Genomic DNA, 14,816 nt, shown 5'->3' with positions numbered 1-14,816 from the left:
CGAGATGTATTTTACAGAAGTCCGTTATGTACAAAGCGTTCAATCGCAGCCAATGTACGCTGACCACAGATGTTCACTGACTTTCGAAAGACAATGTATCTTTGGTGTCTCTGCAGTGATTTCTAAATATACCATTGTGGTTAAGTGCCTGCTGCTAAGGAGAAGAATGGGAACTTAATGAACGAGACGTAAGTGGACCAATGGCAACAAGGTCGGCACCGAATTAGACTCAAGAGCTTGTTGAGCAGACTCAGAGCTTTGTAGTTTGGCGCCGTAAGCAACTCGGCTTTTAGAGGTGTAGGGTTTCGGGCTGCGGCTAACCCGGAACCCCCTCAGGGAAGACACCGAGACAGACCAGCGGTCATCTTTATTCCGTCAATGCCTGGCCGCAAGTGCCAGCTGCCAGCGGCTGCTGAGCGCGAGCTGCGAGCGCACACGTGATCCTCGTTCTATGAGCGCTCGCAGCCGCCGAGCGCTCCCATAAAAGCTAGGGACGTCGAGACTAAGTACTACAAGAGCATACTTTAACGCGATAGCGTTCAAGAGCTTGTTCCGCAGAAATTCAGGTGTCGGTGTCGGCGTCGGTGTCGTTGGTTGTGAGCGAAAAAGCATCTTGTATAAAATAAAAAAAAATCATCGGTTCGAGTGAGAATCTAACCCAGGCCATCTGCGTGGCAAGCAGGTGTTCTACCACAGAGCCACTCCATTGCTTGGAACTGCACTGAAATTAACTTTAATGCTTCACAAACATACGCGTCCTGCGTACAGGTGCCACAGCACGAGATGTAATATCGCAGTAAAACGGGGTACAAGCGTATATTGCCATCGGGCGTCACACCATGTGAACTGCATAACGAGTTGGTGGTTTAAAGCCGACCACCCATTACAAAAGGCACACACATTACTGCACGTATTCCCTTACGAACACGTAGTGGGTGTATCGCAACTTCGAAAAGGTACTACGCGCGTAACTGCTGCTGGTTTAAAGCATGCCACCCATTACAAAGGGCATACATATTAGTGCGCGCATTCTCTTACAAACACGTAGTGGGTACACTGTTGTCATAAAAGTACTGTTGAAGAGGGCGGAAACCTTTACCTTTGTGCGTGTGTGTGAGACCGGGCGAGTGAACATAATGACAAGCGAAACGAAGCACGATGATGATGGGGCCGGATATCGCTGTCGCGTTCAACTCTTAAAGGCGAAGCTTAAGCGTCCCCCAGTTTTTTAACCACTTCAGCCTTCAATGTAACTCCTGACATGTTCGCTGTAGTAGTGTCACTCAGAAAGAGAAAGAATGCACTTACACGCGGGTTGGGTATGACTGATCAATTCGAGTATTGGGAACAATCATACTTAAAGCCAAGTACGAAAAACTAGTGATGCTTGGGCAACGCTTTAAAATGAAGTGAAGCAAACGGACGAGACAAGTGCCGCCTCTCTCGTCTTCAATTTTACAGCTTCGTCAAAGCAGTATGACCCTTAGCCAATTTACTCACCAACCCGTTATCCCACGAAAACTAGATCAGGCCTGTGTGGAAGCGGCGGGTACAACCAGGGATGTTTTTTTGTTGTTGTTGTTATCCGGCTGCCGTGTCAGGGGATAAGCACGCGACGCACTGCAACAAGCTTGAGTTATACCACTTCAAAAGCTTCTTATATACTCCGGAAAAAAATTTCGCAGCCGAGAGTAATGTAGTCAAGTGAAAAGGCTTCTGCACTTCACCATCTTTACACGAGAGATCGGGAGTTAAAAAAATTGCCGTCGACATGTAATGAAAATTTTGGCTACGGTCCTATAGATCGCTTGACCCGAACTTCAACACTGTAAAATCCCGGTGCCGCCTATTCCGCTTGTTAAACGAGGACCAGACTTAACGAACCCCTTCCTCCTCTTCCGTTCTCCTCTCCCTGCGTTTTCGCAACGGTCTTGTTTTCCGGAGCTCGGAAAAAATCCGAGAGCTGGCGACGCAGCTGGTTTCGCGCGCGTGTTTCCAGATCAGCGCACTTTCGAGCCCATATACGGTGCGCGCTTGGTCCACGGACAGCGTTATGGCTGGACGACAATATTGAAATTTTGCTGCTATCCGAAGTCAGCGGGTCCAGCCGACGGCGCTCTTTTATGGCCTTGTCTTTCACAGTCGGCAGTAAAACGCGCTCGTCCTACAAATTTAACGGCACTCGAGCAAACTGGCCAAAGTCGTTATGGCTGCACTGTCAGCTGCTTCGAGACAGCAAAAAAAAAAAAAATGAAAAAGAAACGCGCCTCGGAGAGAGGGCGAATGCTACGCAGGCGAGACGCCGTGCTTCCTTCCATCACTGCCGAACAAGAGGAGTTATGCGGTAGATCTTATTTATTTGCAAGCGTGTTACATAAGGCACACTGGTTTAAACAGTAGGCAGTGACGCCCTCCGTTGCCTGATCTGAAGTGCGATCACTCCGCATAGCGTCGCATTAAAACTGGTGCCTGCCCAGGCGAAAACGATCCGTGGCATTTCGGTGTGTTATGAAAGATCGATGAGCGCCGCTGTTGTCCTTTAGGCTTGCGGTAACAAACCAACAAATAGAGATTATAAATTATTTTCTGTCTTCTTTTCCTCCAGCCACGCTGAGAGGTTTCCGCGGGGAGTCATGAGCAATAGTCGCCGGATATATCCGAGCCGCCGGTAGATAAACAACAGACCCTACGACATTTCTCGGCGCTTTGACAGCATCGTATGTTTTCCCATTGTCCCAAGATCTAATACACCCCGCATGCAAGCACGTGAGAAGAAGAAAGAAGAGGCGAGTCGATTCCTGCCGACGCTTTATTGCGCGCTGCAGCCGCGTGCAGGTCGTTAAGCTGCGACCGGTGGAGCAGACTAAGGAGTCCGGAAGGCGGACGATAGAAGAGCACAAATGCGGTCATACCTCCTCCGCAAAGAAATATGTTGCGCACGTGAAATGCCTCGGAGAGAAGAACTGCAGTACGAGGACTTGGAACATGATATCGCCCGAATTGGACGGACTATACATCTCGGGACGCTTGTCTGGTGGCAGAAGAATTTCGCCACTCCATGGCTTCAGCAATGAGACGAGTTATAGAAGGCTCGCAAAACATCAACAGTATGACACAGTTCATGGGAACGTCGGCGGCTGATTATAGTGATCGTTGGTATGTTATCTGTTCGTAAGGCATTCAGTTCGTGGCCGATCATGGCCATGGGGATGCATGCATGGCGAATGCTGTTTTTCTCGGTAACGTCTTTAGACATGAGCACCGTATTTGATTATCATGCAAGATATACGCCATCGTCGGACGCTTTGCTTCTTAAAAGAAGCGACTATAGCTAACGCCACTATCTTTTTTTCTTTTACCTGTAAGTTGGTCGAGTGCATTTCTGTCTCTGTACACATGGCAGAAAAAAATTTCGGGGAGGCGCACGGCCCGGGTGCCTGCCCCCCCCCCCCCCCCCCCCCCCCCCCCTCGGCTACGCCACTGCTGTCCTTCTTTCGTGCCTCTGTCAGCGCCGGTATAATTCACAACAGTCTCGTACCGTCGTGTGAACTGAGCTTAATTCGGCACCATGACATTTCGCTGCAGGTTAATACTCCCGAATGGCGGCCGGACAGCACGAGAGCCACGGGACGGCACGATACTCGTAACCAATTCCCTGTGTCTACTGCACGAACACTTCCGCAAATACACGAGCAATTTTGCGGAATGGACAACACGAATCGAGGCTTCACGCCTTACGAAAGTGAGGCTTAACTTTATTCGAGACACACTATTCATGGCTGTTAACCGTGCAGCCATAAACTCTGCATGTTTTAATCTTCTTGTTTTCTCTGCTTGATGGGTTGAATGTCTACACGTTGATTGATGTCTTCGGACTTCGGTGAGTAAACACGTTTTTACAGATGAGAGGAATGTGAAACAAAGGCGTGCCTCTTAAGGCGCGCACACTATATACGTGCTCGAGGTCAGTGACGCGGGCTCGTGTGGTACCATTGAGGAATTTTATTCTTGCATGCCATTCTCATCCCCAGTCACGTGACATTTTAATCTAAACAGATGGATAGTGTTTCGACTCGGATACGTTCATCTACGCTTTATTGTAGCGTGGCTATCGGCAGTCACTTTATCTTCCGAAGGCACTCCGGCACAGCCTGCTAGAGCTGTTGCGCTGCCTTTCCTTCCCTTAATGTCTTAGGTGGAGCTGCCTCTGATGGAACGCGGCGAATATATTCACCCGAACTTATTTTGTAAACACTGGAAGGATCCGCCCTGTCCACATATATTGATTTAGTTAAAAAGTAAAGCTGTTTAGTGTGCGTGTGTAGCGTGTAGTACTGTACATGACTACAGAGCCCTATTCCAGAATACGCAAGAGGTCATTAAAGCTAGAATCAAGTGGGCATAAATAAATCTTAGTAACGAGAGGACAGTACTCATACAAACAAATATGTAGTGAGCGCTATTTTGTGGTGAAGCTATTTATTCTGCAAGGAGCGAAAAGTCAGCTTGATACTACTATGAACAATAAGCAGCTGGAAATATTGCAGCCGAATTCACAAAGCGTTACACTTGTAAGTTATCTTTGTTAATGGCCAGTAGGCTTCGCTGATACGTCCAGCATTCGGATTGGGTGAAATCGTACGAGAAAGTCTAGGGTAGATGTTTTTGTGAATACCGGACCTGGTAAATAAAAAACTAAAGTATTTGAAAATGCAGTGAAGATTAAGGTGCGCTGTTAGCACTTGTAGTGCGGGGCACTGATAACCAATGAGAGCGGAGTTCTAAAACGGCCTTCAACGCTTGCCGCTTCATAGTAAACCCGGCGTCCGCTTGGAGCAACGAATTTTAAAGTTTTGTTAGAGAGCTTTAGTACAGTGTCATTGTTACATACACGGCAGTGCTGACGCTTTAGATGGTACGCCACAGATCGCAGCGTAAAGTACAGCGGTAGAGAGTGGAACAGTAACGTCAAATCAAGCGTTGTATAAAGCTGTGCCTCGCTCTTCCAGTTGCTTCGCTAGATGTTCCCTTGCATATTGCTGTGCGTAATAATTCAATGGTGCTATATTTTCACTTATATCGTTTTGTTTATTTTGTATATTGAACGACCACACTTTTCTTTTCCTCGAATATTTTAATGATTATCATCAGAAAATGCCTGGTTGTACCTACGGTTATAAATACGTACAGCAAATAGCAAGCAAACATTTCTAGTCTTTGACCTCTAATATCGAGCAGCGGACTTACGATGACCGCCGACCAATTTTGGAGGCCATATGCAGCTGGTACAGCCTATCTACTTATCCCCGCAACACCGAAAAATTGAGAACGGATGTAGAAAATAGCGCCAAATTGTTACTAATACCCTACTTTCGACGTATTGTGACGGCAGTCTCGATCAAATACAAGCGCAAGGTCCAAGCAGTGCCGGATGACGACTTCACAGATTCGAAGCAGGCGGTAGTCCCTTTGACGGAAACTGCCATGTTTTAGATTCTGAGGTGTCTCAATTGAGGCCGTGAAAAACAAGACTGCAACTATGAACATTTAGCGGTCACGATGACGGTGTCTCAGCTGGCGTTGGCCATTTACAGTATGAATATGCTCCGACGTTAGCCGATACTGGCAAATGTGGGGCCGAAAATTACAAAGCTTATGGGCTTATCTTTCGTAGAGATATTGCCATTGGCGCGCCCCCTTCCTAATTATATGTCCGGCGTCAGGAATGGCTGAAATTTTCTGTCACGAACACCTCTAGCGTAAGAAGTTTTCGTGAATACGGGTAACGATGTATAACAGACATGCGAATTGCAACCATTGTTGAACGAAAAAACGCGGCAAGTTTACACTAAGTTGTTCAAAGCTTGGCACAGAGAAGCATGGTTGATCCTCAGCTCGTCGTGCTGCAGCAAGAGACGGCGACGGGCGGATCCGGAAAACGCGCAAAGCTTGCCACTCTGAATGTGTTGAAATCGCTGTTCCTGAGCCACGGTGTAAGAAACTGTGGAGGTTGCTATGGCGACGGCTCGGCGGCGGCTGAGGCTTAGCTTTTTAACGCAGGTGGCACGCAGCTGTAGCGGTTGCTATGGCAACGGCGCAGCAGGGGTTTTCTTGTTAACGGACGTCTTACTGCCAGCTTTAACAGCTTCGCTATTAAAAATGAAGGCAAGAAGATGACTTTACCGCACACAAGCGAAGCTTTCTTTATGGGCTTCCCCAGGCTTTCTTAAGCATGGCTGCTGCTGCTCTCTTGCCGGATACGTAACACTTATAGGTGAAATTCGACGTGGGTGCCCGATCGAGGAATCGAACCGGTGCAGCTCGATGTTCTCACATTCTCAGCGCGTGACCTTTTGACGCGGCGCCGCGCCCTCTCCCTATGGGGAGAGAGGACGCACAGCTATGCGCTGAGACGCTGCAACGCGTACGTGTGGTCAGGCCTTAAGGCTGTGACCGCACGCGTACTTTTTTATAGAAAATGTGCCAACGACTACAATACTTCATTCCTCCATGATGTTCATTATTATCGGCGCCATCTTGTAGTGGGGCAGCGAAGTAACGCATCACGAGCGCTGACGAGCGCCGAGGGCGAGCGCGGCTGCGCAGACTGCGGTAAAAATATTGCGGAATTGAATTGCACTGGAGTGAAGAGCTGGACATCGCGTAGTGAGCGTCTCAGCATTGAATGAAAGTCTAAGATGCGATGGATCTTCGTTGTATGTGGGTTCTAACAGGGCAGAGTGCGGATCTGCGGCGATGCCTGTTTAGCAGCGCCGTTGGCGTTGGCGGCGTTGCTGAGCGAGCGATGTATTGGCACCGGGGAGGATGAAAAAGAGCGAACGCGGAGAATAGCGAAGATAGAATACAGAAGAGAGCGAGAGGAGGAAAGTAGAGGAGGAGAGTGGCGACCGAGGAATCGCAGCGCAGCATGAACGCCCATCTGTCTCCCGCGGCTAAGTGGCGACAGGGTAGCAAGCCGTCGCCCGTTCGCCGATGACATTGTCCGCGCCAACCACACCGCTCACAGCATTCTCTTCCCAATTAGCGACACAGCCCGTAGAATGGTTATAACTCTGAACAGTAGCGCAAAGAATCACATGGACGGCGACAGGGAAAGGTGGGACACAGCGCTATGTCCCGTCCGCTCTCTGCTGTCTTTACCTGTCGCCGTGCATGTGATTCTTTTGCGCTACCGTTCTATGCACTACCAACTAGCCCATCAGTCTGTCCGTAAAATGGCTTCATCTGCCGCTGCTGCTAAACGATCTGCCTGAACAGAGGCTCTTTGTAACGTGATATTTCCGTCACACGTGTCGCAGCTCGCTCGGTTTCGATGTTAGAGAGATTTAGAATTTCGTATACGCAAAGCTTTGGGTGCGAATTCGCTTTGGTGGTTGTAGCAATTCATCATTCGTCAAACGCAAACTACTCTATGGTTTAGTGTTCCAGCACCTATTCATCGAAAATAGCTTCCGCACCCAAGCTGCCTCCAAAGCTACTTCGGGTCGATTGGGATTAACATTTAATTTTGATTATCATGGCTCGGTTTGTCACGACGTGTCAATTGTTCTGGGTGCACAATCCGCCTTTTTCATTATCCTGTGCTGCCGTGTGCAGTTTTGGTAGGGGCCGGGACAATCGTTATCGCCAGAACGAAAGCCTCCGAGATCAATTGGCGTTTCGCGAGTTTTCCGCTAGGGGAAGAGCGCATGCGCCGCGGCATCGTGAAAAAGGGTGGATTATCAGGTTTTACCTGAAAGCGAAGGACTCTACGCGCATGTTAAGTCGCGCATCGCCTCTGAAGCTAGGTATTGAAACAACTAAGTTTATCAGCGTACTCAGCGCGAAAAATAAACAAACCGCACACACACTGTAGCAGGGCACGTGAAGAACCCCCGAATAGGGTGAAGAGCGCCCGCAAGTCGTCCGCAAGGTCGAGCAAGATTTATGGCGAGTGGCGAAGCTGTCTTGAGAATTGAGGAGAACGTCTTCTTGGCCTAGTTGGTATTGCTTGCTGTTTAACATTTCACCGCTAGTAAAGACAACACACACAAGAAAGATACGAACACGACGACATGGGCGGACATGGGCTCGAGACTGGCGGAAGTCAATTACGGAGCCAAGTAACATCTCTGCATTCGGGGGTAAATACAAGCGCTGAACCTTGACTGTAGCGAACGTATAAGTGCACCCCGTGTCACATTTAGCGAACTATAGACACTCTGTTAATTCAATACTTGGGTTCGTATTGACAAAATACTGCATATGCTAGCGGTTCGTCAGTATAGTTGCCAGCCAATCATCACAGAGAGGATACTAATGAATGCTGCCGGCAAAGAACAAGTAGTCTTTGCAAACGAAAGGGTTCGTGAATTCCATCCAATCGCCGTTGTTGACAAAGGAGTTCGTATACGCTAGAGGCGTGTTTCTGAGAAATGACGCCATTCATTGCGACCCAAAGGTTCGTTAATTCGGCCCACAGTTCTAACGAAACGAATGTCGTATAAATTAGGCAATTAGGCCCCGCTCTCTGAATAGGATAGTTTTCGTTCAAAGCCCTGTTGATGTCGACCGACCGCGACGGATAATATTATGTTTTGCTATCGCTGTGTGCCGGTTCCTCTTCTGAGGAGTCGCGGGAGCGTACGAACTGTTTTGGGGATACGAGGTTAGGGTTCTCAGACACGAGATGCAAGCTGTGCCTGTACAAATTACGGCCCCTTTGAATCCCGAAAGCAAAGCATGTTTAAGGAAAAGTGTGAGTTTCACTCGCCGAAGAAGCGCGCGCGCACCCTCATGCGCCCACCCGTTTTTACAAGAGCTTTCTCGATGGACACTTTCACGCTCTTGCGACATAATGTCCAGCGCGACCAGCTCACTGGGGCAACGAAAACCCTGTCATTTCCTCGTTTAATTGCCATTATCGAATGCAACATTTTGTAGTGTTACGAAAGGAAAACTGACATTAGCCTGTTTCGAGCACCAAGCCCAGGGAAATCCATAGGGTTTTCTCGGAAAGCAAGTTTCCCAGCTGACGGGAAATTTCTCCTTGTCCAGGATTCGAACCCGGCAACTCGAAACGCATTGGCAATCTGCTACGAGTTGCCGAGCGTGAACTCATGAACTTAGCTCCACCTCGCGGCCTTCCGCAAAACTGACTTACCTTATTCAGTCTCCCTGCGCTTCAAGATTTCCGATATTTAGCTAACATGGTAATTCGCCAGCCTCCTGATTAGCTCAGATGGTGGAGCGACCGCCCCAGAGAGGCGTTGGTGCAGTGTTCGAATGCTGGACGAGGACAATAAGTCTCTCGTTTAGTGGGAAGCATTCTGTATGAGAAATTTGTGCGTATTTCATTTGTAACTTTGTTCTACCAAAAGGTAGATGACAATTTCCTCTTTCATGAACCTCACTCCACCCTGCGCGTAGAACTCACCATATCCGGAATGTGACGCATCAAGAATACGGCCTAAGTATTCCATGGTTGCCATATAGCCTCAGTCGTGTTGACAAGGTCGGTAGGTTACAGAGGCAGGCATTGTCGCCCCACGTCAAAGCGCCAGGTCAACTCGGTCATTTATACACAAAACTGCACTGCCGAGACATCACGAGTGCTTAAAAATCTAGAGCCTGCGGCGACACCTAAAAGCCAGCTAGGCGTGCCACCAGGCAAACGTCTCGAGTATTTATTTTAAGAATTCGTTCTCTCTTGAGCAGTGTCTACAAAAGTTGCTCAGAGTTTGTGTGTGAGAGCGAGAGACAATAAAGTTCATACAGAACAGCCTCATGAGCGGTCCCCTTCAGTCCACGCGTCCAGTGACCTTTGCCACCCTTCTTGCTTGGTAGACCTCCTTGAGCTGGTCCATTCACCTCCCGATGAAGAGCGCTGCTTCCCGTTGCCATGTTGCAGGATGAGTTATCGGCTTCAGCTTGCGTGCGCTTGCGCGAGCCCATACCATGACCACGCCAAGCCACATCATGCCATACTACACCATACCGTACAATGTGGTAGAGCATTGAGTATTCGTCGCAGTGTGGGTACTTATTAGAGTCAAGCGCGAGGTCTAAAACATGTTACAGACTCAAATGTACAGACTCATCCACCTCTGTTTAGAGCGCGCTAGCAGCCGGCTTAGCTCTGCGGGTGACGCCTTGCGGGGGTTGGGGGGTCTGACGTGGTGTGCCGAGGAGCATGCACGGCCTAACAGATATGCAGGTCTGCGCACGTTGCTTTATACTAGAAATGATGTTGGTTAGCGCCTGTGTTTTGCCGGCTGTGTGCACTACTCGAGGTTATCACTTTTTCATGCGACTGCGTATCTCGGATCTACCAGAAAGCGCGAATGTTTTGTTATGAAAGTCGGGCGCGTGCTATCAGCCCAAACGCGTCATTCTTTGTCATCGAGATACCACAAGCACCCTGAAGCCGAGTGCATATTAGGTTAAACAAGGGCGCTTTTGAACGTTACCACTCGGCCTAACAGAAATGCAGGTCTGCATGTCTATTAGGCCGCACATGCTCTTGGCTACACTGTATGCGTCAGACCCCTCAACCGCCGCCAGCTGTCGCCCCACAGATCAACGCCGGCTGTTCGCGCGCTCTACAAAGAGATGGACGGGACTGTAGATTCGTGTTTATAGTTCCCGCCTGTGCAGCTTTTTGTTGAATGAGACTTATGCGGTGGTGCTGGTGTTCGTGGCAGACATTCATGTTGCAAGGTGTGTAGGCCTCAGCAACTCATCAGAGCAGGTTTAACGAGCCGAAACCGTTAAAGCTGCTTTGATACATTGACGAGACTTCGTGAACAGCGCTCGAGAACTTCGATTGTGAGGCTTCGCGGATGCTTGAAAGTTGAAAGACTGCTGATTTTCCTGGAGGCATCCAGGAGTTTCCACAAGTAATCATCATTCAAGCATTCACGAGGGCTCACTGTGCAAGTTTTGTGCATGAATGACGTTAAATGGCTTTTATGATTTGGCACTTGGGCTTTGAGCGCCATGCTTGGCTACCTATATAGTCAGCACGACAGATGTCTGGTAACAATGATCGCCCTCCATCAACAGATATATCAGCAAAAGTTGTTTCATCTGCCGGTTTAGGACTTTCGCCGTCTCTGCTGTCGCTCGGCCTCAAAATTCAAATGTGCAGAAAGTAATGTGGACATGGTATCTTACAGGACCAGACTTTTCGAAATCTGTAAACGTTTCCGAAATGCGTTCGGCAGTGGCTATACCAGCCTCAATGTACAACAACGCACACGTAAAATCGTTACTCTAAGAAAATTTGTGCGCACAGTTATTCTAGTTAAGTCGTTGATACATTTTAACGTATTGGACTACCTATACTGAAATTTCGAAGCTACGGCTTGCGTATGACAGATGACCTTTCTATTGTCATTTCCTGGCGCTCCAGCTGAAACATTGTACGAAACGTATAAGTTCAAATGCATGCGAAATAAAATAGTACCCTTAGAACTGTATAGAGATAAGTGATAGACAGTGTGCCCTCAGTAGCGCAAGAAACCACCCGAACGATGACAGAAGCAGACAGGACACAGCGCTGCGTTTCGTCTACTTCTTTCGCCGTCTGTGTGCTTTTTCGTTCTACTTCGTGAATAATGTCATACTAAGTAGCCCATCAGTCTGTCCTTTTGATAAACAGTGAGACAATCAGTTTTCAAGAGCGGGAGATCCGAACTATCACGGAAAGAGTCGTTACTAAGACCAAACAGCGAAAAGGGTTTTCCGCTGTTTAAACCTTAAGTAACGCCTTTTTCTGCCACCATGTCAAGTGGGGTCTTGCGCGAATTATCTTTTGTACTCTTCAGCAGACTCCGAAGCCCTTTATCTATAAATTGGCATTGCCGTCACTGGAGTAAAGGTCGTCTACCAAAAGCCACAAGAAGCTTCCATTATACTCGAGATGACTTTGCAAGTTACGGTAATTCACCAGATGCACTACTCTGCTCGCTTGGCACCGCTTTTCTGCCCCCTGCCCTTTAATGCACGCCCGCCCAGCCGGCCGAACTCGAAACACGTTTCTGCACTTTTGATGGGGCCTACCACACGAACGCAATACTCCTTATACGCGACCTCCCTTTTGTTTCTTTTCTTTGCTACTTGTTGCTTTTCGTTGAACTGCATCAATGCCGGAGCACTCTAGACACGTGCACTTCCAAACGACTACACGGTGTGGGGCACGTAAGAACAGTACACTGCGCGCAGTGCGCCGGAGAGCTTTGTTCTTGGCCGCGCGAGCGTTCCACTGACTCATCTCCAATCATCCCACGCACTCTACTTTCTCCCGCTCTGGTGTTGGACCCCGCTTTCACCAGAGAGCATTCGTTCCTTGTTTACAAACGACCGATCGAAGGAAACTTTTTTCTGTCTCTCTCTCTCTCTGGCAAGAAACGTGAACAAGTTTCAAATGCTCCGCTCACGAATTATGAGCGTTCCGGTTCAAATCAGTGGATCCTGCGCGCCGGCCTCGGAGCGCAACAAAAATAAGCAAGAGAGAAACTGACGCCGCCCAATAGGGCAGCCCTGCTCAGGGTGTAAGCCACGTCTCTGAAGCACTTGGTTTCCAGAGAGCACCTAAAAGGAAACGTGCAGCAGCCTTTTGGCCGAAGTGCAGAAGTGCGTGAGCTGAAAGGCCGAACGCGGAGCAACCCGTCGCCGACACTATTACCCGTCACTTGTAGCTTAGTTAATCGAGAGGTAACCCCTCACTCGTGACCTCTCGTTGCTTATTCGTGCAATCAGAGAATAATATAGAATACGAATTCGAGGCTGGAACGACGCAGCGCGTGTCGTCTGTCATCGCCGCCGAAAGCTGCTTCGAGCGCGCGGCTGCACGCACGTGTGCCGCGTGCGGAGTGGCCGGCGCTGTTCACCTGAGATGCCGGCGCCGACGATGAGGAGCAACAGCAGCAGCAGCATGTCCGGTCCGAGATCAGGCCTCTCGCCTCCCGCGTGCCCGATGGTCCAGACAGAGCCTGCGCATGGGCGTCCAGAGAGCGCCGCCGCGCGCCAGTCGGCCACGTGCTGGCAGGCTGTGCGTGTGATGCGAGGGCCAGCCGACCGCCGACCGCGTGTCGTCTCGGCGCTCGCCCCGCTGGCCCAATGGCTGGCACGGGCCCCCCAAGCCGCGCCGCCAGGCGCCCGGCGAGCGCTCGCGGCGCGCGCGCACCTCTCGCCCCCACCGCCGACTGAGCACACTTTCCCCGCGAGAACTCTCGAGTCGAGTCGGACAATCTCTCCCCACTTTGCCTTCTAAACATCCTCCCGACAGGCCAGTTGCTCTGCGTGTGTGCATCGTTAGCGCACTTTCACTCATTTCGTTCTCGTTTTGTGCTAGAGAAGAAGAGCGATACGTAGCTGCGCAGTTTCATAGGAAGGGGGTTCCTTTCGCTAGGTGCACCTACTGTTTTGCTTTTAAAATGAGTTCACTCCCGTAATATAGACGAAGTAGACTTTTTTTTTCTTTTTTATACGCGCCTTGGGGCAGGCAACGTTCGTCGAATCATTAAAACTTGTTTGCGTGTATTGAAATCAGTCATGTTTCTCCCTCTCACAGACGAAAAAGACCGGGTATGAACTACTCCTCAATCTGCGCAGTTTAAAGTGGTCCTGAACCACTTTTCTAAGTAATCATCGAATGACCTCAGTATCGGAGTTTATTGCCTCACGAATCGAGCGCCGCAAAAACTTTTCGATTCCGTCAAGTACGAGTGGAATTACAGGGTTTTGTGGCACGCTTTAAGCACTTACTCTTTTTTCCATCCCGACGAGCGCGCTGGAAGCTACACACAGTGGGATGACAGGGGACGAAGAAGCTATGTCAGCGCGTGTCATGGACTTGAGCGCGCGTTATGAAATGCGATCGCCCTCTCCCGGTGTGGTTTCGTTGCGTTGTAGTCTTGCTACTGTGTAATTTTAGCGCACACTATAGAGCGCGGCGCCGGCACGTGGCGTTATCCCGTTGAAAGAAGCGCATCTGATCGCAACACCGCACTTGGTTTATGTCAGCTATCAGCCAACAGCAGCAATGTGCTCCATGACGAAATTGAGCAGGAGCCCCGCCCACCGAAAGGACCGGTCTTTGTACGAAGAGATCGCGCTTGAGAAAATGGCAAGTTCTCGCTCCGCCCGTAAACACCCCTTTCCACGCACGACTGCAAGATTTGGCCGATTTCCTCCTCGGTAGTACAGTGGTTACGGTGCTCAGCTGCTGACCCGAAAGTCGCGAGTTCGATACCGGCCGCGACGGTCACATTTCGATGGAAGCGAAATGCTAGAGGCCCGTGCACTGTGTGATGTCAGTGGGCGTTAAAGAACACCAGATGGTCGAAATTTAAGTTTCTGGAGCCCTCCACTACGGCGTGCCTCATAATCGTATCGTGCTTTTGGCACGCAATACCCCAGATATTATTATTATTGAGATCGCGTATGCTTTCCGCTGTATGTGTTTTTTCACAAAGCACGAAGGGTAGTTGAGGACCTCTTTCAGCAAGCCGTCTATTCACAAAACAAGGTGTTTTCTTTTAGCTTGGGAATAGATATCAATACAAAACAAAGCTATGTGTTGCCTTTGGTCATGCAAAATTTATTTTGCGTTTCTTCAGCATAGACTGAAAACCAGGGCGTCGGAACGAAATGTTTTTCGTTTCGGTTTTAGTTTCGTTCCACCGCAAAAAGTTCCGTTTCTGTTCCGGAACGAAAAAAAAAATGTTCCGTAACGGTTCGTAACGTTTTTTTTTCTTTGTTTGCGAAAGTTTGAAGTTAAGGTACTCATAAAAAAAAGATTGGATTTGTGG

At 49.2% G+C, this 14,816-nt stretch overlaps 1 protein-coding gene across 1 annotated transcript in view; it reads right to left on the bottom strand.

Moving 5' to 3' along the window:
• The window catches only part of LOC119378007 (protein APCDD1), a 203,153-nt gene extending 190,044 nt beyond the window's left edge, over positions 1-13,109 (bottom strand). Inside the window, exon 1 of the mRNA XM_037647283.2 lies at positions 12,894-13,109. Coding sequence (XP_037503211.1) covers positions 12,894-12,939 — 46 coding nt within the window. The 5' untranslated portion in view covers positions 12,940-13,109. The remainder of the gene's footprint in view (positions 1-12,893) is intronic.
• Between the last annotated feature and the right edge of the window lie 1,707 nt (positions 13,110-14,816).

This window comes from Rhipicephalus sanguineus, chromosome 1 (genome assembly GCF_013339695.2).
Source record: "Rhipicephalus sanguineus isolate Rsan-2018 chromosome 1, BIME_Rsan_1.4, whole genome shotgun sequence".
Taxonomy (NCBI): domain Eukaryota; kingdom Metazoa; phylum Arthropoda; class Arachnida; order Ixodida; family Ixodidae; genus Rhipicephalus; species Rhipicephalus sanguineus.
This window is presented reverse-complemented; position numbering and strand designations above follow the sequence as displayed.